At 51.2% G+C, this 26,935-nt stretch overlaps 1 protein-coding gene across 1 annotated transcript in view; it reads left to right on the forward strand.

Annotated features, from left to right (window-relative positions):
• ARRDC4 (arrestin domain containing 4) overlaps positions 1-26,935 on the forward strand; it is a 178,716-nt gene that overhangs the window by 107,428 nt on the left and 44,353 nt on the right. The window contains exon 3 of the mRNA XM_075342830.1: positions 18,054-18,201. Within this exon, the coding sequence (XP_075198945.1) occupies positions 18,054-18,201 (148 nt within the window). The remainder of the gene's footprint in view (positions 1-18,053; positions 18,202-26,935) is intronic.

Consider the following 26,935-nt stretch of genomic DNA (forward strand, 5'->3'; position numbering starts at 1 on the left):
CGCAAGGCACAGCGCTGCCCCCGCGTCCCTGCGCCCACCAGGCCCTGCATCTCCCTTCTCATCACCGGGCCCCGGGATCACCAACCCCTACCCACGGAGGGGCAACACAACACCTGGCTGCTCCGCATCACCACTCCCGGGATCCCCATATAGAGCAGCGGTGGTGAAATCACCACAACCGTGGGTGGCGTCACGGACAATAAACAATCCACACACCCAACAACCCCCCTTTCACTCACGGACGAGGAGTGCCGCTCGAGAACCCCCGGGATCCGGCCCACAGCTCGAGCCACCACTGAGCAGCAGCCGCCGGACCCGAGCAGAAGGGGTGAGCGTAGTGTGCTGACACCCTCCTCCCCGCCCGCGACAACTTGGCGTCACGAACAGGATCTTACCGCTCTGCCGTTTGGTAGAGGTGCGCCTTGTTACCGCCGGAGGTATCCGGCTGAAAAATTTCAGAAGTCGCCATCTTTGGCGCGAAAAGTTCCCGCTCGAGCGTCTTCTCGAGTAGCAGAGGCGCGAAGGCCAAAACCCCGCCCCGAGAGAGGAGGGGCCGGAAAGAGCTAAGGGGGACGCGATGGCGGCTGGCTGCATGTAGCTGCAGCTATAAAAGCAGGGACGCCAGGACTCTGCAGCAATACCGGGTTCCTGGAAGGCACGATTGCCAAGATGTACGACCCAACTCCCAACGAGGAAACCCCCGCGCCCGGCACGGCGACGTGGTTGAGGGACCGGACCGTCCCGCTGAATAATCGTCTGCAGGCCCATATGCAACTCCTCCTGGAGGAGTGGGAGACCGACATGGCGGATGTGGTAGCTGCTATGTGGAGACGCGAGGCAGAAGAGGATTTGGAGGAGCGGGTAAGCGACCCACGCCCCTGTAGTCCTGAGGGATCGGCCGTTGGAGCTGAGGGGCCCGGCCGGCTTCTGCTCACCCTACCTCTCTCCCTGCTAACAGTAATAGCTGCTGCCGCCCCTCCATTAGGCCCGCTACCTGCCCAACCGGTAGCGATACCCTACCCAGCCGCTCCGGCGGACCAGCCGGCTGCAGACGTCCGGGACGTCCCTGAAGTACACCAGGGGGAACCGCTAGAACCGCAGCCCCTTAACAGAATGGTGCCAGAAATCCCAGTAGAGACTGTGCCAGACCCTGAGCCCGGGACCGTGGCCTGGATGAGGGCCCGGGTGATCCAGTTCCACCAGCATCAACAGGAACAAATCCTCCAGATGATGGAGCAGTGGACAAGCGAGGTGGAGATGCTGACTACGACTACCCCGAGGTACGGAGGGGGAATGGATGTAGCAGAGTCGACTGGTGACCCACGTCCCTATGTCCTACCTGGACCGGCCGCTGCGGCTGAGGGGCCCGGCCTAGTCTCGGCCTATGCATCACCCTTGCCGTTACTTATGGGGTGCCTCAGTGTAAGCTCGCCTAATCTGCTGCTCCGTGCTACCGCAGAAGGGGCTGAAGTGCTGGATGCTGGAGGCCAGGAGGCTGCGACAGCTGGCGGCAACCCGCCTGACGCAGGAACAAGAGGTGATGACTCCTGCCCCAGCCTCGGGTCCGCTGTTGAGTTTGAAGAGGCAAGTGAGCGTTCCTGCTATGTAGGAGGCCCCGTGGTTGTCCATACCCCGCGTACCGGTGGAAATGGGTACCGGGTGCCCCTGTCACCGCAGGCATGTCAGTGCATGTTTGATGTGCTGGTGGCAGAGGATGGGTCCGCCTCAGCAGAAAAGTACGAGTAGGGCAGCGGAGCACCGTTGTCCAGTCCCCGTTGGGACCACCATTGTGTTTAAAAGTTTGTTTGAAAGTTGAAAAAGTTGACAGAAAATGATAAGTGAAATGATACCGAGTACTTCATCAGATTATCTTTGTGATTGAACCGGCCGGAGCCGGCACCGTTGTCCCAGTGGGGACCGTTTAAAAAGTTTGCATGAGGAACTGCTCATGGACAAGCCCGTGAACTTGCAGGGCAACCACAAACGTTAAGTGGCTTGTAAATAAGTTGTTTGCCGTTACCGTTTTCCGCAATGCCGCCTCCGGAGAGGCAGGTTGGAGGGAGGGCCCTCAGCAGAGCAGGCTGGGGCCCAGCCACCAAAGGAACCAGTGGCTACCCTCTGGAGGGGAAGGACAGATCCCGCTCGAGTACCGTGTGCTGGACTGTGGGTCAAGGGGTGCTGCCTGGGCTTTAGGGGCAGCATCAGGGCCAGGTTGCTTGGGTGGGAGAGAGCGGAAACCGTAACCGTAAACCGTTATGCAACGTTAAAGAAATGTGCCTCCCGTTATGGGAAGATTCATTAAAAATGTATATATGTTACTGTTTACAATGTTATATTTTTCAGAAAAATAAAACCGGTGTTGGACGGGCAGCCCGCGGACGGTCTGCATTTTGCTAAGGGGGAATGTGACGCCCTGGGCAAGCCAGGGGTCACAGGTCAACACACCACCACACCCTACATCCCAGTTAGGAACACCAAAGCTAAACTAAAATCCTTGTTGCCTTCCTCCAGGGGCTGATGTTCACACCAGGGGGTGGGCCAGGCGGTTGGCTCCGCCCACCGAGGAGTTCACAGCTCTGGAGGCAGGAAGTACCAGGCAGATTAGCCCAGGCAGGGCTCGAGTAAAGAAGAGTTTAGGAGGAGGAAGTGGAAGGAGGTGAAGATTAGCTCAGGGAGAGCTTGAGTAAACAGCTAAGTGAAGTGAAGTGGAAGTGGTAGAGGAGGAGTAGGAGAAGTTTAAGGAAGGTGAAAGGTGACAGAAAGAAAGCCTGAAGTGAGTCCAGCTGTGCAGGACAGGTCAGCAAGGTCAGCAACGACGGTGACTGTCCAGAGGGGTGACTGTTCGGGAGTTCCTGGAAGGTCCGCGGACGGGTGGTGACCCGGCGGTCTGGAGCAGCGTGCAAAGGACAGTCAGCACCAGGGCAGGGGCCTCTCTGACCCCGGCAAGGCTAGGAGTCGCCATAATTTGCCGAATCCGTCAGTGAAGGGGACGTCGATCCCCCAACAACCAAGTCCCGATTGAAGGCAACAGTCCAACCATTAAGGAGGAACACCGCCACCGCCAAGGCACCAGTTCCTCAGGGCCAGCGTCTGCGGGCAAAGTAGAGCTCCTCCGGTCCAGCTTGAAGCCGGGGAGCGGGTTACCGGTGGGGACCCATCGCTACCAACTTAGAAACATCAGGTGCAGGTCAGAGGGACATCACCGTCACCTACTGGGAGAGCAAGTGCAGCCGTCCGTGGGAACCGTCTTTCCAGCCGTGTGGTTTACCGTAAAACTGTGTCAACGTCTCAGGCTGAGTGAGTACCACAGTGCCGCAAGGCACAGCACTGCCCCCGCGTCCCTGCGCCCACCAGGCCCTGCATCTCCCTTCTCATCACCGGGCCCCGGGATCACCAACCCCTACCCACGGAGGGGCAACACAACACCTGGCTGCTCCGCATCACCACTCCCGGGGTCCCCATATAGAGCAGCGGTGGTGAAATCACCACAACCGTGGGTGGCGTCACGGACAATAAACAATCCCCACACCCAACAACCCCCCTTTCACTCACGGGCGAGGAGTGCCGCTCGAGAACCCCCGGGATCCGGCCCACAGCTCGAGCCACCACTGAGCAGCAGCCGCCGGACCCGAGCAGAAGGGGTGAGCGTAGTGTGCTGACACCCTCCTCCCCGCCCGCGACAACTGCACAGTATCAGAGGAGCAGTATACGAGGGACAATGTGAGGGCACAGTATGAGAGGAGCAGTAGTATACGAGGGACAATGTGAGGGCACAGTATGAGAGGAGCAGTATCTGAGGGACAATATGAGGGCACAGTATGAGAGGAGCAGTATACAAGGGACAGTGTGAGGGCACAGTATGAGAGGAGTAGTAGTATACGAGGGACAATGTGAGGGCACAGTATGAGAGGAGCAGTATACGAGGGACAATGTGAGGGCTCAGTATGAGAGGAGCAGTATTCGAGGGACAATGTAAGGGCACAACATGAGAGGAGCAGTATACAAGGGACAATGTGAGGGCACAGTTTGAGAGGAGCAGTATACGAGGGACAGTGTGAGAGCACAGTATGAGGGGAGCAGTATACGAGGGACAGTGTGAGGGCACAGTATGAGAGGAGCAGTATACGAGGGACAGTGTGAGGGCACATTGTGAAGGCTGTACGGTGTGAAAAGACAGAAGAGTATGGAGAGGGGGCAGTGGTGTGGCGAGGGGTATGGAAGGTGTGGACAATAGGGAGGCCATTGTTCATATCACAGGTACATTATTTTGTATGGAAAACATATAGGACATGGTTAATGAGGGGGGATGGTTTTATGGATATTCATAAAGAAATACAATCTTGCGGCCATAATTCATGGTGGAGGGATGGTGCAGTGGTTATAGCATATGAGAGGCACAATGTGGAGGCCATGTGTCATTAGGGGGACAGTGTAGGGGTCACTTTTTGATCAGGGAGCATACTGGTGCAAATATATTTTCAGGTCCACAATATAAGGGTTGTTTAATGCACAGCATGAGCGGATATTTTTAATTTAGATCTAATAATGACACTCATATTTTTAGGGCATCGTGTTGGGATATGTTGTGGAAAATCAGAGGAAATGGAAGTCTGCAGAAAGAAGCTGTGTACGTCCAAAGTCATCATGTTGTCTGGATCAGATGAAGAATGGAGTAAGACAAAGCAAATCAGAGAAGTCACCAATATGGTACCTGGATCTAAGCGAGCATTTATCCTGGACAATCCCTGTATTTAACCCCTTCACGACCATGGACGGATCTATCGTCATGGTGCCCTGGTACTTAAAGACCAATGATGGATAGATCCGTCATGGCGAAATCGCGGGCCCCGGAGACCCGGTGACCGTGATCGGTTTTCAAAAACTGTATATTCGGGAAGGAGAGGACCTGTACCTGACCTCAGGAGGGGTGGTGTCTCCTCCCCGGACCTACGGAGGCTGTGATTGGCTGATCGAGTTCGTTAGCCAATCACAGCCACTGTAATGTTCCAGCCATTGAAAGTGGCTGAAACATTTAAATCCAGCCACGGTAAGTGCAGCTGTAGCACTGGCCATTGGCTGGAGCTGGGTGACCTCACTGGATCACCCTCCCTGAGCTCCAGCAGCTCTGATTGGAGAGACCGGCCTTGTGACCGATCTCTCCAATCACGTGGACCTGGGGTCAGCTTCACTTGTCGATCCTGCAAAGCAGCATGCCAGCACAGTGAGTGTAAACAGGGCAATGGCAGGGTGACAAGCTCCGGTCCCATGCTGTTATGTGACCGGAGCATGGGACCCGGAAGTTGCCGCGCTGCCATTGTACTGTATGAAACTGGCGAAAAGCCTCCCCATCCGCCGCCGCCGCCCTCCTTCATTTGCCACCGCTCTCCCCGATCGGCTGCCCGCACCCCCACCCTCGTGATCGGCTGCCCGCACCCCCTTCTCGTGATCGGCTTCCCGCCCCCTCGTGATCGGCTGCCCTCCCCCTCGTGATTGGCTGCCCTCCCCCTCTTGATCAGCTTCCCTACCCCTCGTTATCCGCTGCCCGCCCCCTCATGATCGGCTGCCCACCCCCTCCCCTCCGTGATGTGCTGCCCCCTCCCCCTCGTGATGTGTGCACCCTCACCTGTCACCCCCATGATGTGTGCTCCCTCACCTGTCACCCTCGTGATGTGTGCTCCCTCACCTGTCACCCCCCGTGATGTGTTCTCCCTCACCTGTCACCCCCGTGATGTGTGCTCCCTCACCTGTCACCCCCGTGATGCGCGCTCCCTCACCTGTCACCCCCGGGATGTGCACTCCCTCACCTGTCACCCCCGGGATGTGCGCTCCCTCACCTGTCACCCCCGGGATGTGCGCTCCCTCACCTGTCACCCCCGGGATGTGCGCTCCCTCACCTGTCACCCCCGGGATGTGCGCTCCCTCACCTGTCACCCCCGGGATGTGCGCTCCCTCACCTGTCACCCCCGGGATGTGCGCTCCCTCATCTGTCACCACCGGGATGTGCGCTCCCTCACCTGTCACCCCCGTGATGTGCGCTCCCTCACCTGTCACCCCCGTGATGTGCGCTCCATCACCTGTCACCCCCGGGATGTGCGCTCCCTCACCTGTCACCCCCGGGATGTGCGCTCCCTCACCTGTCACCCCCGTGATGTGCGCTCCCTCACCTGTCACCCCCGTGATGTGCGCTCCCTCACCTGTCACCCCCGTGATCTGTGCTCTGCTCACCTGTCACCCCCGTGATCTGCGCTCCCTCACCTCTCACACCCGTGATCTGTGCTCTGCTCACCTGTCACCCCTATGATCTGTGCTCCCTCACCTGTCACCCCCGTGATCTGTGCTCTTCTCACCTGTCAGCCCTGCGATCTGTGCTCCCTCACCTGTCACCCCGTGATCTGCTGCCCACTCTCCGCTCACCTGTCCATCCTGTAAGGTAACTATCCCCAATCTCACCTCCTACTCCCACTCCCCTTCCCCCCATCCTCCATCCTCCGCCGCTCCTGCATCCACTGTGCCCTCTCCCATCCGCCGCTACCCTATCCCAGCCGCCGCCGTCTCACATTTACAGATGCTCCCTTTTTATGCCGCTGCCCCCCCATCTGCTGCCCCCCCATCTGCCGCCCCCCCATCTGCCGCTGTTCTGATCCATCCTGTAAGTATTGTTCGTGGCTCTTTTTTAACTATCCCCAATCGCATCTCCCACTCCCCCCCCCCCTCCTCCCCCACCTGCTTGCCGCCAAGTGCTGATCAGCTACGTGATTGGCTGATCATGTACGTAATTGTTGCTTGAGTTTTTGCTTTTTTTTGTGCACCCCAAATAAAAAAAAAAAAAGACAAAACTTGAACAATTAGGTACCTGATCAGCAATCGTCCTGCAGTCGTACTCGACTTTGGACAGGACTTTTTTTCCATCCCACCTAGTCCCCCCCTTTTTGCAGAACATCCGTACATGCGCCCTGATTTTTTTTTGTTGCCATGGGGGTCTAGTTTCCAAAATGGGGTCACATGTGGGGGAGCTCCACTATTTCGGGAACTCAGGGGGTCTCCAAACACAACATGGAAAAAGCTAATTATCCCAGACAATTTTGCGTTTGAAAAGTCAAATGACGCTTCTTGCATTCCGAGCCCTGCTGTGCACCCAAACATTTGATTTCTACCACATATGAGGTATCTGTGTACTCAGCAGAAATTGCACCATACATTTTATGGTGCAATTTTTCCTGATACCCTTGTGGAAATAAAAAGCTACCTGGTTGAAGTAACAATACCGTGGTAAATTTTTTTTATTATTATTTTCACTGCTCAACTTTATTAACTTTTGTGAAGCCCACAGAGGTTCAAAGTGCTCAATAAACATCTAGATAAATTCCATGAGGGGTCTAGTTTCCAAAATGGGGTGACATGTGGGGGAGCTCCACTGTTTCGGCACCTCAGGGGCTCTCCAAACGCAACATGGTGCGGCTAACGATTCCAGCTAATTTTCTGTTCAAAAAGTCAAAAGACGCTCCTTCCCTTCCAAGTCCTGCCGTGCACCCAAACAATGGTTTTTTGCCACATATGTGGTATCTGCGTGCTCAGAAGAAATTGCCCAACAAATTTTGCAGGTTCATTTAATCCTGATACCATTGTAAATATGCCATATTTAAACTAAATTAACAGTTTTGTTGCAAAAAGTAAATGTTCATTTTTTTCCTTCCATATTGCTTTAGTTACTGTGAAGCACCTGAAGGGTTAATTTAACCTTCTTGAATGTGGTTTTGAGTAGCCTGAGGGTGCCGATTTTGGAATAGTGTCACTTTTGGGTGTTTTGTGTCACGTAGACCTTTCAAAATCGCTTCAAATTTGATGTGGTCCTTAAAAAAAGTGGCTTTGTAAATTTTGTTGTAAAAATGAGAAATTGCTCATAACTTCCTTAAATTTTTTTTTTCCCAAAATTGTTCTGATGTAAAGTAGACATGTGGGAAATGCTATTTATAATTTATTTTGTGTCATATGTCTCGTTGGTTTTAGAGCATAAAAATTAAAAGTTTGAAAATTACAAAATTTTCAAAATTTTCGCGAAATTTCCGTTTTTACCACAAAGAAACGCAAAAAATATCGGCCTAAATTTACCACTAACATGAAGCACAATATGTCATGAAGAAACAGTCTCAGAATCACCGGGATCCGTTGAAGCGTTCCACAGTTATAACCTCATAAAGTGACACTGGTCAAAATTGCAAAAAGTGGCCTGGTCTTTAGGGTCAAAATAGGCTTGGGGCTGAAGGGGTTAAAGGGAATTTGTCAGCAGGTTTTTGCTCCCCCATCTGAGAGCAGCATAATGTAGAGACAGAGAGCCTGATTCCAGTGATGTGTCACTTACTGAGCTGTTTGCTGTCAATTTGATAAAATCAATGATTTCTCTGCTGCAGGTCTAGCAGTTATACACAGCTCATAAATATGCTGGACTACCAGCAGCACGCGAAGTAGTCCTATAATGATAAAATTACTTATTAATCAGCAGTAGGTTATGAAAACTACACTGAGCAGGTCAGTAAGTGACACACCACTGGAATCTGGGTTTCTGCCCCTTCATTATGCTGCTCTCAGATTAGAGAAAAATTAGCAAAAACCTGCTGACTGATTCCCTTTAAATGATAGTCAACCGTTTAGTTATATGAAGCCGATTGGCAGCTGTTTAATGGCCTGTGACTGCAGACTTGTGAATCCTCATAGCGTGCACACAGCGCACTGTCATGGTTTTCCAGTGCCGGCGATGAGAGCGGGCCATCATGTGAGCTCAAGTGTGTGATTGGCATACTTCTAGCCACATCTGCATGAGGCTTTAGTCTGACTTATTGGTAGGGTACACGATCAATTTAAGTGCTTAGAACAGCATGAACACCAACTACGGCCCTGCCGCTACACTTAACCGTACCAGTCTGTGCATGCATGATGCAATTTTATTTTTTTTCAGACCACTCAGTCCAAGGACAAAATCGAACATGTGCACTGCCTCATTGGATAACAGTGGTTCTAGTTCGATCCAATATTTTGTTGGATCACACTTGGACCAAAAATACGGTTGTCTACACAAGCTATTAGGCTGCGACACCATAGTTGTAAATATAGTTACCTGGTTAGGGTCCCACTCAGAAGTTTCGCCCCCTCTGAGCCAAACCCCTAGCTACACCTCTGACTCTGGCTATTTTGTTCCAAAGGCATTTGGCCACAAAACCACAAATTAAAGACTTCTTTTCCACAGAGTGGTGCATATCAGGCATCCTTATCGGTCATCCCTAGAATCTTGGGATCTTAATCTTGTTTTGGAGGTTCTCCAATTTTGTCCTTTCGAGCCTATCAGGGAGATTCCGTTGCTTCTATTGTTTCAAAAGGTTGCTTTTCTTATAGCCATCACCTCCATTACAAGAGTTTTGTAACTGGATGGCTTTCTTGCCATGCTCCTTACCTTGTTCTTCATCAAGATAAGGTGGTGTTAAGACCAGTTCTGACTTTACTTTCCAATGTCATTTCCACTTTTCACCTTAATGAGGCCATTGTCATGACTTTTTTGTCCCTCTCCATCTCCTCACATGGAAAGAGACTGCATGATCTACATGTGGTTTGGGCCATGTGTTATTTATCGACGACTGCCGATTTTAGGTGGATTGATTCCTTATTTGATCTGCCAAAGGGGCTCCTGCCAAAGGGGCCTCCAAAGCGACTATTTCTCGCTGAATCAAAGCAACCATTGTTAAGGCTTATAAATTCAAGAACCGAGCTCCCCCATTTAGCTTCAAGGTCCATTGTACGCGAGCAGTGGGTGGTTCCTGGGTAGTTCATCATCAGGCCTCGGTCCATCAACTTTCTAAGGCAGCTACTTCAGCATCTGGACACGCTTTTCAAAATTTTACCATGTCATTACCTTTGCTTTGGTTGATTCAAGCTGCTTGGCCAGGAAGTATTTTACAGATAGAAGTCACTCAAGCTTCCGCTTGAGCCTCACTGATAAATTCTATGTTTTCTACAAAATATTTATCCTGTGTCTTTTCCCACCCCAGGGACAGCTTTAGAATGTCTCAGGGTTCTGTGTTCCCCAATGAAGCAACCGATTTTTAGTATTCACCGAAAGTTTGTTTCTCGTTAGTCTTTATTGAGGTGCACAGCTCTTTCCACTTTGATCCCGGGCATATATTTATGTTGTTCATGAACAGGCAAGATGCTATCCAGGTTTATCCAAATGACGTGAGAATATAGGCTGCGGGTACAGACTATATTCTCCATCACAACGTGTGTGAAACAGCGTACGTATTTACACTTACTTTTTCAGAGTTATCTGGATAATTATGGAAAGAAAAAAGTTAACAAATCATCTCAGACATGACCCTGGAATTGTAGATTCCGGCCAAAATTAGGCACACACACCCCTTTTCCAATTCCCCCTTATCTGCTAATAACCACTCAGACACCAATTTATCTTTGGATAATTTTGGCCATAGCAGCCATTTATTAAACAAATACATAACATGTAAAATTTTGCATTGTGGTAAGGTCCTTGAAGCTAAAACCCTGGTGATTCCCATAACCAAGCCATATAACCAAATTGCTCCCAGCCGTTACCCACACTGGCTCAGGAGCACCAAAGTGTAAGGGTTATTCCTTCATTAACCACCAAAAACACCCACGGGGCCCCGACATACCCCATCGGGATCCCCCAAAAATCACCAGGTGACCAACCATTCTGCCAATGAGGGGATCCATACCCGGATGGGTTCCCCGAACCAATTTAGAACCAACTTCAAGGACCCACCAAAAACCTGCCACAACGAGGGCACCTTGATAACCTTCAAGTGCCTGAGACCCCCCCTCAATAGCAAAGCTCGCTCAATACCTCCCTGCAATCCAAGTGCCCACAATCAATCCGTACTGCATTCAAATGCACCCCATCCGCCTACCAAAATTCGTCATCCTCTCGCTCCAGCTCAAAAAGCCGAGCTGCGACTCCCACGTTGCAGCCCCCAAATTTTTTGAGATAACCCTATTAACTTTCACCCGCACCTTATTCAGCTTCTCCACAGACCATGCTTTCCGCCCAAACCCTTCTTGGAACAATGTCCCACCACACAATTATCACGCCTGGAAAAGACACCCATAACCGCAACAAGTCATGCTTAGTATCTTTATCAAAGTCCGAGAAAGCCGCTCACCCAAATAGGTCCCTCGACGCGTAAAACCAAAATGTCAGGGGGCCTGCCCAAATGAGCATAGTTATGCACCCCCTGCAACACCGTATTCCACCCCATACCCCTGATTCCAACCCATCCAACAGGAGCCCTATCCCTCCGACAAAATTTTGCTGTCTCCTGTTCCTTCTCGTATCCGCTCTCTTTGTTCCCCAGCACACATTAGAATGGCCCAAGATCCAGACCAGGCTGGAAAAACGGGGGGGGGGGGGGGGTGTCTGAAAAACAAAGCACTAACAAAATTACCAAGTAGCTCCAATACCACCCCAAAGAATGACACCCCCCCCACCCCCCCCCTCCATCAGAACCAGTCTTCCGATCAATTGCCCCTGAAACATTGCGAACCCACGACTTACAACGCTGAGACTTCCATCGACCAATCTGTTTAACTGTCTTAGCAGGGAGACCACACCCAGAGGTTTCCACTGCCGTCCCAAGACGAAAAGAATGCAACGCAAACCTCGCCAACCAGACCCAATGATTTCAAACATGCCCACAAAACACTAATGAACTAATATCTGGACAAAAAGACCCGTCCTCGAGACATAACAATGGGCCATCCTGACTCGGGTGGACCTTTGCAAAGCTCAAAACGCACTGCCAATGGCACATACCTGATGCCATAACCTTCCCTAAACGAACCCGCCTGCCCCCACTTTATCCATTTTTGATTTCTGGATCCAAAATTCGATCCCCATGCTCCAAAAATAGGACGTCACTATTACCCAAGCCCCTGGGGCACGTCACCCTGGGAAATACCAATTCGCCAATACACCAAGCCCCGAAAAACCGCCAACGAAAAGCCAACCGCAACAATGATACCTTAATTCCCTACCCAAACATTCCAATAAGCTAAATCACACAGGCCGTCTACCTATGGCCCCTATGCACACCCTTCAACGCCTGAACTACCCAAAAATTTGTTCCCAATCCTGTACACCTCGCAACCAGAAACCAAATGCCAACCCTGTAATCAAATGACTCAACTTCGTGGAAGACCAACCTGTTATCGCCACTCCCCCGATTTCCCAGGAACAGTCCTAACTGGGAATCCTCATTCATCATGCCACCACCCAACCACCACTCCCAGGAACCCATGTGGCCTAATACGCCGCCCACGTGGTACCAGTCAAACTGCCTGAATCCGTGGTCTTGCTGCTTGAAGACCACGCTCCAAAGCTGCGCAGGGGACTACAAGCTGCTGCCGTCCGCCACTACCGCAAAATCCCGGAAACAATCTCACTGAAACAGGAAAGGAAATCCGCTATTAGGTCCTCTATACCTGGTACCTGAGCTGCTGTGACCCGTATTAATTTCCCAACAAATAAAAACCAACCGCCGCAACACCCGAACAACTTGGGTAAAATATGCCGAGCCGTTATTAATCACTAGCACCACCCCCATATTGTCCCAGTTGAACCGGATCTACTTATTCCACAACTGGTCACTCCCCAAATGGAGTGCGACCATCATCGGAAAAAATTTCCAATAGCGACACATTCCTTGTCAACCCCTCCGCCATCCAACTTTCTGGTCACCAATCCGCACATCACTGACCCTGAAAAAAGGCCCCGAAACCTGAGTCACCCGCAGCATCCGTAAACAATTCCAATTTGAAATTAACCACTACCTCATCCTTAAGCAACGAACCACCATTGTCCTGCTCCCCAAAAAATTCTCCCCAAACCAACAAGGCCGCTCAATGTTCCTCCGACAAACTTATGTAGGGGTGAAGAGCAAGCACTCCAGCTGTCGCGCAAGCTAGCCGACGTGAAAACTCGGCCCATTGACCTTACCCGACACGCAAAATTAAGTTTCCCCCAATAGCGATTGAACCTCCTTTAATTGTAACTTCCTCACCCGGCATGCCCTTGCTACCTCAACCTTAAGCGTGGCAACCTGTCGTCAGGAAGCCGAACCTCCCAAATCACTGAGTCAATTACAATGGCCATAAACTAAATACAGGTATTTGGCCGAACAGTTCTTCCCCAGGTGCCAACGGCACCCCAAAGCCTCTCGCTATCCATTCCATTGCTGCTAGAATTCTTGTGCCTGTGCCGAAACAGCCAATCCCACACACCGACAATTCATCCCGGTAAGGTACCAGTGATGCCAAACCAGAAACATCACGCCCCCCCCATTCTAAAAAAGAACAAAAGGTTTCAACACATGTGCACGATACTGCACTACCCATTGGCAAGCAGGAGTCTCCAAAACAATTTCCCTTCCAAAAACAAACTAATAACGAACACAATTTTGGATGAACTGGTAAGAGCCGGACAGCTGCCTCAATATCCATCTATTGCCATCAACATACCCCTCCCACAACTCTTTACCTACTTTGTAGCCTCATCAAACGACGTATACAACACCTAACGAAGCTCAGCCAGTATACCATCATTCGCTGACCTACCCCTGGGATGAGACAAATGGTGGATTAGCCGAACTTTACCTGGCTCCTCCTTGGGCCCCCCCCCCGAATGACGAAACCACAAAATAAGAAAAGGTAGGGGGGTGACTAACTGTGCCCCCCATTCTCCCCAACGCCACCTCCTTTCCTTACTTTCCACCTACCAGCGCCAAATGCTGATACACCGAGGGAGATTCCTGGTTGTCCCTGGAACTTCAAAAACAGGGGAAGGAATCCTGAAACCCTCCCCAAAACCCAACCTCAAACCTCAGCTTTGGCCCTAACAGGATCCCTATTTAGGTACGGCAGCATCGCAACTAAGCTCACCGGTGTCTGACCCTTGGACATCCCATGGGATGCTCCGTTACAATAGGTGCGGAGATGTCCAAACAACGACAAGTGGCACTGACTTGCCTTCCCCCTCATTAACTTACCAACACGAACTTGACTTCTAGGACCCTGTCTGTCCGTACTGACCACCGGCACCCCAGCTTCCTGACCGGCCGGGGAACCCTGCCCCGCCCTGAAATGACTGCCCATATCTGGCTGCCGCCATCACCCGCAACCACAAGCCTATATCCTTCTGATCCCATCTTATGGATGGACGGTCGCCATCCTCTGATGACACTGCTCCTCATAACGGATCCAGGTCTACCCCCCATAAATCCTATAGGCCTCACCAATCGAGCCCATATAGCAAAACCACTGAAAACTATTCTCTGGCGCCTGTCGCCAATTACTCTTGCCCAAACTGCAACACCTTAAACCTATTAGCATAAGTCTGAGGAATCAAGTGCCATCGCCACTTCTCCCCATCTTCCTTCTTGCTATCGTCTTTTCCCCCTTTGTCAAAATAAATTTTTGCCACCTCCTTACTCCTTTCAGTCTGAACTGCCACTAATACTGGGGAAGAGACACTCCCAACTGGACTCACTAGCCGCAATGACGGACAAATTAACCCAAGCCGCCACTGGCGCCGGGGTTTTCCTGGCCCCTAATCCGGGCCCGCAACTGGCGAACGCAACTTCAATTCTGACAACTCCCCACTCAACGCATTCCCCCTAACACCCGCTGGCACCCCCAAACCGAACCCCAGCTGACCCGTCACCCCCCCTTTACTGTGTACCTAAACAGCATGTGAAGACAAACAAAACATGTAATCATACTCACCAGTCTGCACAAAGGTATAACCTCGCCAGCCGGACCACCTGTATCCTGACGTCCCTCCTGCCGATCTAGCATGACTTGGCTCCTCCCATCCGACTCTGCTCCATTGCTGTTTTAGCCGCGCGGCCCGAGGCCCCGCCGGCCGCATATCCTGGACATGACGATCAGTAGCGCCGACCAACAGGGGGAGCTGCATATTATCCTCAGGGCTCTCCAAGCACGGCCCCCCCTGCTCCGCTCCATGTGGCCCCTCTCCCAGACAGGGCCTCTGTAGCCGCAGGCCCTGAATGCCAGGCCCGATGTAGTTCCGACCGCAGCCGCCTGGCTCCGCCCACCTCACAGGGATCCATCCGGGATACTATCGCTGCAGGGAGGAGAGGCTCAGGGCGCTCGGCCGGTACATCACCAGAGCGCCCCGCCGCACCGCCGATGTCACTCGCCGACAAGGCAGCAGCAGGCCCCGCCCCCAACTCCAGCGTAGGCCTGCCGACTGCCGCCGGGCCCAGCCGCCCGTCTGAATTCCTCCCAGGCCGGGGCCTGCCGGACCTCGCAGCTCGCGGCGTCCGGCCTGGAGGGTCCCCGGAGGGGGCTTCTGTGGCGACGCTGGGCCCTGGGAGTCAGGTCAGGTGACCGCCTCTCTGCTAGTCCAGACCTCCGGGGGCGCCGCTGTCGCAGGGGTGCCGTCCCTGCCCCCCCCCCGGACTCCCACCGAAGATCCTTGCTATCAGGCTCTGCAGCCACCTGGGGGGATGGTCCCAGCAGCAGCTCTCAGCCGCTCCAGGAGCTGATCCCCGGCGTCCATAGCAGGTACAGGGATGGGGACTCTCACTGGTGTCCCAGAGCGGGAAAAGTGCCGCTCCTCCCCCAGCTTCACCTTTTTACTATACCCTGACTTACTCCCCCTCCCCTACCCGTGACATCATGACCTCCACTCCAATCAGTGTCATGCTGGCCTCCACACATGCCCGGGGGGAGGGGGGGGTCAGTGCTCCGGCCATTCTGGTCTGAAACCAAATTCCTCAAACTAACACAGAAATAAATTAAGGTCAGGGACCAGCAGGCGCGGTATAGTCTGCTGGGGAGGAGCTCATGTCTTTGCTATTTAATATCTGTGTCAGCCTGAAGGTGGCAGCAGATTATCCCAGGTTCCCCCAATGAAGACTAAAGCGAGGCATATTTTAAGTGAGTACCAAATATCTACTTCATTTTGTTTGGTAGTGTGACGCCCTGGCAAAACCAAGTAGTCACAGATAGGCCCTCGCATAACATCTTCCCTCACTTAGGTGACACACAGCCAGCCTGAAACCCTAGTCACCCCCCTTAGGGAAAGATAGGCACACCAGTGGGTGGGACAAGGTGGTTGGACACGCCCACCTAGGGGTCTAGACAGCCCGGGATGGAAATACAGAAAGTGAGGTTGAAGTTTTAAGCAGTAGTTCAAGTTGAGAGGAGTGCGGGCTGGAGCTAGGTGTAGCTCCAGCAGAGGAAGTTCAAGTTGAACGGTGCCAGGGTTGGAGCCCTGATGGCTTTGGCTAGGTGGAAGACGGTGGTCTCCGTCAGCAGGAGACGGGAAGACGGCTTGGCAGATCCGAGGTGGACCGGGACAGGGTTGTAGCCCATCGGTACCGACACAGAGAACTGACCCGGAAACCGTAGCACAGAGGGGGCACTCGGACCCTGAAGCCAGGACCGAAACCAGTGGCCTAGCTAATTAACCGATTGAGGGCAGGATTATAGGTCCTGTCCCACCTAAAGTCCCTCAAAGAAGACATCAGCCCACCGATAGGGATAAGGCCACCGCCAGGGCCCATAGATCCCACGGGCCAGCGTCTGTGGGCACGCTCCTTAGGTCACATCCAGCCGGGAGCGGTCTCCTGAGTTCAATACCAGGCAGTCCACCATACACAAAGCAAGTGCAGAGGAAAGGACAGCGACCACCGGCCTGGGTGGGGGACTTGAATGCAACCAGCCGCAGTGGCCGGCAACCAGAACCTTGGTTTACCAAAAGATTCGCGTGGTTCATTTACTGTGAGTAATCAAGCATTCCCCTGCACGTCCGGGCGCGCCGGCCCTTGCCATCGCTATACCCTGCACAAAGACACTGGGTCCCGGGGCGACCACCCCTACCCACGGAGGAGTTAACATCCAGCTTGCCAGTACATCTCCCCCGGGTGCCGCATAACAGCAGCGATGGTGTCCCACCTCACCACACACTGTGGGTGGCGTCACAAACCTAATATGGCCTAGTCCTTACATCTACGTCCCCCTTTTCATTCGGCGTGTCCGCGAGACCCCGAGCCACCCACAGAAGGCTCGGATACAAGCAGCGGCAGGTGCTGGCACGGGGGCAGCACAGTAGTTTTTTATTTTTATTTTTTTAATCCATCATACTATCACAGAGATAATAGTATTTTTATTTAGTAGTAATTCTTGTTGTTTTTCCCAAGGATGCGTTTCACATTGAATAATAATGCAGAGCAGCCTACATAAATACCCCCAGAAAATTCTATGAGTAGTGCCATTTTGGTAAATTCCATATAATTGGGAAAAATAAAAAGGCCCATATCTCTGGAACCTTATGGCGGATTATTATTATAATAATAATAATTATTTTAAATATAATTATTATTATAGAGCCATTTATTCTATGGCGCTTTACAAGTGAAAAGGGGTATACATAAAAACAAGTACAATAATCATGAACATTACAAGGCACAGACAGGTACGGGAGGAGAGAGGACCCTGCCCCCGAGGACTCCGTCTACAGGGAATGGGTGAGGATACAGTAGGTGAGGGATGTGTATGCATAAACAATACAATATACAGACTGGAACAGGAGGAGAGAAGACCCTGCCCCCGAGGGCTCCCAGACTACAGGGAATGAGTGAGGATACAGTAGGTGAGGGATGGGTATACATGAGCAATACAAGGCACAGACTGATATAGGAGGAGAGAGGACCCTGCCCCCGAGGGCTCACAGTCTACAGGAATTAGTAAAAAAAGCTCTCAAAAAAGCACTTGATGACAGGACTTTCTCAAATGCAGATTATCGAAAGGTGTTCAAGTGGTTAATATTATGTATACTTAAATCTTTAAAGTTTATGTGAGATCTCAGAACTGAAATTATACATAGTGAAGAAGTGATCATTGTCAGATGGAGTTTTAGAACTTTTTCTAGAACAACCACACAACAATGTACATAAGAACATTTTTTTAATGTCCCTTCAATAACCTGTGTTCATTTTTGTTACTTCTAGATCACTTGTCTCATCTTTTAGTGGCAAATATGGCAAGGTATGGTATGAGCTTAATGCAGTTTTAGAAAGACCACTTGTGCCTGCATACTGTGTCCACCGAGAGCTGCGAGTCACCAGCCGTATTGATGTCAACTCTCCACCACTGCTTGTAAGAAGTTTTTTTGTTTTTTTTTTAAAAAAAAAAACTTACTTTTCTCTGACTGACTGCAGTTAATTTGTGTTTACCTTCCAATACCAAGCACCTTTATCTCTCTGCATTTGGTATCTGCGCTGGTAATGTATGCAGGTGTGCCAATTTGTTTTATTAGCTCGACATCACGCAGTCCCATTTACCACGGAGCCTGCGATTGTAAGGCTCGCTGTCCAATACGTGAATAATGACAGCTGCAGAAGACATAATTATGGCAGACTTATTATTAATCATTGCAGGTCTGCTATCTAACGCAGACCATTATATGTCACGTATCCATCCATTTTTCATGCCATTTTCTACCACTAAGTAAGTGTATGCAGCTGCTGCCGGAATCCTTTCAGCTATCATGCCCTAATGGCAAATTGGATCACATTAAAGCATTGAACTCCATAATGACTGCAAATACATAGTATGGCAGGGAGGATCAGAGCATGAGTAACAACACATGGGCGAGATGTGGAGCTAATGAGCTTTATTCTTTTATCTGCACCCATTTTATCAAAATAATATACAATTATACCTTGCACTTTCATGACAGCTATACAGGAGCCTAATGGTTCAGTATTTAAATATGAATGATATCATCACAGAAAAATACTCCGACAGTTGAAACCGATTTCAAACAACACCAATTTGACATAAAATATCATGATGGGTTTTTTTAAAGTTAAAATATAAAAGAGACTTTTTGAAACTTTACAAACTCCAGGACATTCAGATTCTCCCATAGCATGGCGCCAATAAAAAGTATTCACCTCTGGTGTTTTTTTTTCATGTTTTATTTGACCTTCCTGAAATGAATAATGCTTTAGTTTTTGACTCTTAAAAGAAAGTTCTAATCAGAAAATGTCTTGTTTAAATCGGATTTTATGTAACGTAACTTTCTACTAATTTCTTGGCAATATTTTGTTTTTATATCACAATCTTTATTAAAAAACATATCTAGTAATCTTGTAATTTTGACACTGGCCACTGGGGCTTCTAAGGTTATTAAAAGAATGGGCGATTTCATCCTTCTTTTCTGCTTGATTTCTAAAACTCATCTTTCCCCAACTCACTCTACTACTCCACCTCACCTAACCATCTAAGTCAATGGCTGCTCACTCTCTTTTAGGCCTCTCTCACACATCCGTGAAAAACCACGCACGTTTTTCACGGACGTGTCAGGGGTGCGTTTTGCTCTCCGTGACCCGTGTTTATGGGCTACGTGTGTTCTCCGTGATAACACACGAAGAACGGGAACTTTCTACTCACCTGTCCCTGGCGTTGCTGTCCGTGGTGCTGATCTTCGGTCTCCGGTCCTGCAGACTCCCCGCTGCTGCTGCTTCCGGCCGCAGTGAAGTGAATATGCAATGAGCATAATGAGCGGCGGTCGGCAGCAAGTGACAGCAGCGGCAGAGACAGGAGGGAAGGAGAAGGTGAGTAAAGGTTTTTTTTTTTTTCTCATAGACACATGTCTTCTCTCCAGTGTGTGTCACACGGAACACATCCGTGTGGTCCATTTGCATTACGTGTGACACGTTTGCGTTCCGGGTGACACCCGTGATGCCGGAGAGAAAACGGACAGGTCGGCGTGAGAAACACATGGACACACGTAAGTACAGAACGGACACACGTTCCGTGCGCAAATACTTATGTGTGTCCAAAACCATAGGAATACCTAGGTCTGCGTGTGTACGTGTCTCCGGTACGTAAAAAAACTGCCAAACATGTACCGGAGGCACGTACGTGTGAAAGAGGCCTTAGGGAGTTTCGCCCTTAGCAGAGAAACTCCCCCAAAACATAATGTTTCCATGTCATGCTTGGCAGTGGGGACGGTGTTCTCTGTGTCATAAGCAGCATTTCTCTTTCTCCAAACCTGTCAAGTTGACTTAAGGCCAAAAAGCTCAATTTTTGTGTCATCTGATCACAGCACCTTCTCCCAATCACTCTCAGAATCATCCAGGTGTTCATTGGCAAACTTCAGACGGGCCTGCACATGTGCCATGTTGGGATTTTGTGGGCACTGCAGGATTTTAATCCATTACAGCGTAAAGTGTTACCAATGGCTTTCTTGGTGACAGTGGTCCCAGCTGCCTTGAGATCATTAACAAGTTCCCCCCGTATAGGTTTAGGCTGATCTTTCACCTTCCTCATGATCCTGGATACCCCGCGAGGTGAGATTTTGCATAGTGCCCCAGATCAATGTCGATTTACACTCATTTTCTATTTCTTACATTTTGTTACTATTGCTCAAACGGTTGTCTCCTTCTCATCCAACGTTTTACATATGGTTTTGTAGCCCATTCCAGCCTTGTGCAGATCTATGATCTTGTCCCTGACATCCTTAGAAAGCTCTTTAGTCTTGCCCATGTTGTAGTCACACTGATGAATTGAGTCTGTGGACAGGAGTCTTATATACAGGTGAAAATTTAAGACAGTTGTCTTTAATGCAGATAAGTTGATTAGGAGCGTCTAACTCAGAGGTTGCAAACACATGGGACGCATGCGGCCCCTGAGGCTGATTCTTGCAGCCTGCAGACACCTAGTCCCGGTGATGATTGCGGGTCGGTACATACACCACCATCAGCGTTTTCCTTTCGACAAGTATAATTTGCGGCACCGCGCAGAGAAGCACGCCTCTACACAGCTTTACTAATGGCAGCTGCAGCTGGTTATTCAGAGGCCAAAAACTAAAGTGGATGTATTCTGATTGGCCAGCATGGCTGCCATTAGTAAAGATGTGAGGAGATCAGTGCCGTAAATCATTCCCCAGTAGGAAAACACTGATCGCAGCGGCCCTGTGTAACAGACAGCAATCGTTGTGGCCCTCACGGGGTCTAGCTGCCTGCGCTCTGCAAGGAATAGGTAAGGAGGACACTGAGGGAACGGAGAAAATGTGAGAAATTCTTATTTTTATTTATTTATTTATTTGCATCTGAACAACGTCATAACGGGATATTACTACAAGATAGGGGACAATATGGGCACATTACTACAAGGGGGCAATATGGCCACATTACTACAAGGGGGCTATATGGGCAAATTACTACAGGGGACAATATGGGCAGATTACAATATGGGCACATTTCCACAGGGCACAATATGGGCACATTACTACAAGATGGGGACAACATGAGGAAATTAATACGAGGGACAATATGGTCACATTACAATATGGTCACATTACCACAGGGGAAAATATGGGCATATTACTAGAACATGGAGACAATATGGTCACATTATTTCAAGATGGGGACAATATGGGTAAATTACTAAAGGGGACAATTTGGGCACATTACTACAAGGGGGAATATGGGCACATTACTACAAGATGGGGACAATATGGGCACATTCCCTACAAGGGGAAAATAATGGCACATTACTACCAGATGGGAACAATATGGGCACATTACTACAAGGGGGCAATATGAGCAAATTACCACAGGACGGGAACAATATGGACACATTACTACAGGATGGGGAAACGCAGTGGTAGATCCACATTTTTCAGTGCTCCTAATCGGCTTTTGGGCCTTTATAGTAAGTGGACTCTGCAGCAACTGGTTACAAGTGTCACGGGCGGTGGGGCGCGCTCGCCATGCTCGGGTCCGGGGCTTCTGCTGCTTGGTGGCTCGAGCGGTGGGCCGGACCCGGGGACTCGAGCGGCGGTCCTCGCCCGTGAGTGACAAGGGATGGTTTTGGTTAGGGAGATTGTTCGTGACTCCACCCATGGGACGTGGTGATGATGGCACCACCGCTGCTGGTAATGGAAATCCCGGGAGAGATGGTAGGATGCAGCTGGAATGTTGTCCCCTCCGTGGGTAGGGGGGGTTTGGTGATCCCGGGGCCCGGTGGTGTAACGGGGAGGCCGGATGGCTGGTGTGCAGGGACTGCGTGGCGCGGTCCGGACGGCACTGGTGTACTCACTCAGACAATCACTGACAGAGTCGTTGGTAAACCAAAACGGCCGGATGGACGGGTCCCGCAGCTGGCTGCAGTGTTGTTGTTGTGCTCTCCCCGGACAGCTGATGGTGGCTGTCTTTCCCTGCACCTTTTAGAAATGTTCTGACTCCTGTGGTTGCCCACCGGTAGTCCGCTCCCCGGCTTATAGGTGCCGTAGGAGCCCGTTTTGCCCGCAGGCGCTGGCCCTTGGATCTCTAGCCTGTGGCGGTGGCTGTATATCCTCTCTGGGTGGACTGTTGCCTTCAATCGGGACTTGGTTGTTAGGAAACCCCTGGGGTTCCTGTCACATTCGGATTTGACTATTGACGGCGTCTCCAAGCCTGGTCGGGGTCCGATGGCCCTGCCTGTGTGCTTAGCTTCACTCCGTTCCCCGGTCCGGTACCGGCGGGCCGACGCCCGACCCTGGTCCTTACGGCTCTGTGGAGTTCCACCAACTCCTGCAGACGGCCACCACCGTCTGCCAACCTTGCTGTAGGTGCCTGGGCTCCAACCCAGGCACGGCAGTCGTTTACTCCTCTCACTTCGAACTCCTAAACTGATCTGACACTTTTCCCACCTCCAGGCCTGTGAACTCCTCGGTGGGTGGGGCCAACCACCTGGCTCCACCCCACCTGGTGTGGACATCAGACCCTGGAGGGAGGCAACAAGGGTTTTTGTCTGACTGTTGTAACTGCCTAGGGTGGGGGGTGTGTGTGCGTGTTGTTACCTGTGACCCCTGGCTAGACCAGGGCGTCACATTCCCCCTTGGTAAAATGCAGACCATCCGCGGGCTGCCCGTCCATCACCGGTTTTAATTTTCAAACAGAAAAAGATAAATAACATTTTAACATTCAACATATGCATCTTTAGAAATCTTCCCTTACGGGAGGCATGGTACTTTAACATTTCAAATGTTGAACATTTTTATTAAACGGACGGGTTCATGGTCATCCGCTCTCCCACCCAAGCAACCTAGCCCTGGTGCTGCCCCTAAGAAGTGGGCAACACCCCTTTACCCCAGTCCAGGGTCAGGCTGCCCGAGCGGGAACGGGTACGGTAACACGCACCCGGCTGTCACTTCAAGGGACCCCACGTCCACGGGGACCCCTGACCCCCAGAGGATGGCCACTGGTCCAGGTGGTGGCCGGGCCCCAGCCTGCTCTGCTGCGGGCCCTTCCTCCAATCTGCCTCTCCGGAGGCGGCATGGACGGAAAACGGCCCACCAAACTATTTACAAACCCACAAGTTCATGGGTGGCCTGCCAGTTCTCGGCCATGTCCATGAGTAGTCTCTCATGCGGATAATAAACACGTAGAGTCCCTCCGGGGACAACTTCGGTAATCATGGTGGACAATCAGATTAAACTCGGTTGATTCGTATTCATTCACTCAGCTGAGGGTCCCAACGGGGGACAACTTGGCTGCAACGGAGGACCGTTGCCTTTACTGGAGGTCACAGTCGCCCCTTACTTCCTCCAGATCCGCCTTGGGACTGCACGGCGGAGGAGGTGACCGGGGCTGCTCGAGGTCATCATGGCTCACCCTTCTCTGGACATCCAGGGCGAACCAGCCCCTCTCTCCCAGGTGGCAGGTATAGGTTAACCAACTCACCCGAACAGAGGTCACGCTCCGGATGGCCCAGGGGCAGCTGGCTGTGCACATCTTGCCTGGAGGAGAACGCCTAGACCCCAAGGCTTTGCTCGTGAATAAACCCCCATCCACGCCGGGGGTAGAAATGCCGGACTTGACCTTCAAAGATCGGGCCCCGAGCTTCGGAAGAGGCTTTCCGGAGAGCATCCTTTGCCTCTACAGTGCGGGCCAGGATAGCAGCCTTCTCTTTCTCCTGGGCCTCTGTCTCTCGGCCCATCAGGTTTGGCTGCCTCTCCCAACATGGCGGCTCCTCTAGCGCGGGGGTTGGGCCCAGCAGGTACCCCCCGATGCGGGCCGCGACTGGCACCTTCTGGGTAGGGGGGCACCGCTGTGTCGCGGCCTGTTTTGCTACCTTGCAGCGGCAACCCTCCGCAGCCTCAGCCGAGGCCTAGAGCTTGGGAGCTGTCAGTGTCCCTTTCCGGGCTTGAGGTGGGCTATCTTCCACCTCTGCCGGGGCCTCTTTGGGTGCGGCCGCTTCCGGGCTGGATGGCTCCCTTTGGAGAGTGGGCACCCTCCAGGGGAGCGGGGTCGGTGCTGGCCGGGCAAGCTGTCATCTGCGGGCAGCGCCTGCAGGTGGATCTTCGCGGGCGGGAGCGATGTCATCTGTTGCCGGGTTCGGGAGTAGCGGGCCGACCGGCGGGGTGGCACTGACCAACACGGGAAGCAGGGAACGCAGCAGGCTGAGCGGGGGCACACCGGGCCCCTCGGCCGCAGCGACCGGTCCCTTCAGGACACAGGGGTGTGGGTCACTCACCCGCTCCTCCGACTCTGCTTTCGCCTCACGGGCCTGCACGGTCATCACCACTTCCACCATTCCAGCCTCCCATTCTTGCACAAGAAGCTGGAGCCGAGTCTGCAGCCGATGGCTTAACTGTGCCATCCGAGCTTCCACCCACGCCGCTGTTCCGGGCGTGGGCCTGCTGTACGGAACGAACCTCCTGCTTGCTCGGCCTCCAGGAACGAAATATGTTTCAAGGTCCTGGCGTCCCTGCTTCCTATGCCCTCGGCTACATTAGGCAGGCTTTCACCCGCCCACCCCTTGGTACTTTCTCGCACTCCTTCTTTGGGGCCGGGGCTTCGCTTTCGCGCCCTCCCTGCTTGGGTGAAAACGCTCGAGCGGGAAATCTTCGCGCCAAAGATGGCGGCGCTTCAAATTTTTCTGCCGGACGCCGCCGGCGGGGACTGCAAGGCGCACTTCTACCGGTAGGTAGACTGGTTCTATCCTGTTCGTGACGCCAAGTTGTTGCGGGCGGCGGGGCGCTCGGGTCCGGGGCTTCTGCTGCTGCTGCTCGGTGGCTCGAGCGGTGGGCCGGACCCGGGGACTCGAGCGGCGCTCCTCGCCAGTGAGTGAAAAGGGATGGTTTTGGTTAGGGAGATTGTTCGTGACGCCACCCATGGGACGTGGTGATGATGGCACCACCGCTGCTGGTAACGGAAATCCCGGGAGAGATGGTAGGATGCAGCTGGGATGTTGTCCCCTCCGTGGGTAGGGGGGTTTGGTGATCCCGGGGCCCGGTGGTGTAACGGGGAGTCCGGATGGCTGGGGTGCAGGGACTGCGTGGCGCGGTGCCGGACCGCACTGGTGTACTCACTCAGACAATCATTGACAGAGTCGTTGGTAAACCAAAACGGCCGGATGGACGGGAGACTTTAATCTCCCCTGTAAATACTCCCCATTAAAAAGCACCCAGGGCTCTGGACCGGGCAATGGCCACCAAAGTGACATTACCTAGTAGTAAACTGCCCGGGATCGAGTACCCAATTCCCTGGGCGACACTAAATGATAAACCGAGCAAGAACTGAGCCTTCATAATTTCCAGGTAGATAATTCTGACCAGTGTCACTTTATGAAGTAATATCTCTGGAACACTTCATCTCAGTAATTCTGAGAGTGGTTTTTTTTGTGACATATGTTAGTAGTACATTTAGAACAATATTTTATACGTTTATTTGTGAAAATACTGGAAATTTGGCAAAAAATTACTAATTTTCAAAAGTCTAATTTTTTTTTGTTGCCCCTAAACTAGATAGTTATGTTACACAACATAGTTAATAAATAACACTTATCACATGTCTACTTTAAATTACCACAATTTTTGAAAGCTATTTCTTTTTTGTTAGAAGGGTTAAAAGTTTATCGTCAATTTATCATTTTTCCCCAAAAATTTACAAAACCTTTTTTTAGGGACCATATCACATTTGAAGTGACTTTGAGGGGCCTACGTGACTGAAAATACCCAAAGGTGACATCATGTTAAAAACTGCTCCCCTCACACTCCTCAAAACTTCATCCAAATAGCTTATTTTCTCTTCATGTGCTTCGCAGGAACTAAAGCAATGTGGAAGGAAAACATTAAAATGTCCCTTTTTCCCACAAAAATGATACTTTAGCCCCCAAATGTTGCACTTTCACAAAGGTAACAGGTGAAAATGCACTGTACAGTTTATTGTGCAATTTCTCCTGAGTATGTCGATTCCCCATATGGGGTGGAAAACTACTGTTTGGATTCCGGCAGGGCAAGGAAGGAGCACCATTTGAATTGTTGAAGGCAAAATTGGCTTGAATCGTTAGTAGCTGCCATGTCACGTTTGGAGAGCCCCTGATGTGCCTAAATAGTGGAAACCCCTCATTTTGGAAACTATACCCCTCAAAGAATGTATCTAGAGTTGTGATGAGCATCTTGAACCTCTAAAGGCCACTTTACACACAGAGCTAAATCTTTGGCAGATCTGTGGTTGCAGTGAAATTGTGGACAATCAGTGCCAGGTTTGTGGCTGTGTACAAATTGAACAATATGTCCATGATTTCACTGCAACCACAGATCTGCCAAAGATTTATCTCTGTGTGTAAAGTGGCCTTTACTTTCGACTTCATTTGGACTTTTTTCAAGAAGAGCTTCTTATTAAAGGTGCACAAAACTGTTGTTTACTGCACTTTTGTGCATGCTTAAAAAGACGAGTAAAAAGATGAACACAGCCGGACCACTGGCCAGACAGGAGTTCCAAATGACTCCATCTGCCGAATTACAGTTATGTTGGGAATTTTATCAGATTTTTTTCAAAGAGTAATATATAATCCTTAGTGTAAGTGCTCAGCGTAGAGCGCAGGATAAATG

This window comes from Anomaloglossus baeobatrachus, chromosome 4 (assembly GCF_048569485.1).
Source record: "Anomaloglossus baeobatrachus isolate aAnoBae1 chromosome 4, aAnoBae1.hap1, whole genome shotgun sequence".
In the NCBI taxonomy this organism is placed as follows: domain Eukaryota; kingdom Metazoa; phylum Chordata; class Amphibia; order Anura; family Aromobatidae; genus Anomaloglossus; species Anomaloglossus baeobatrachus.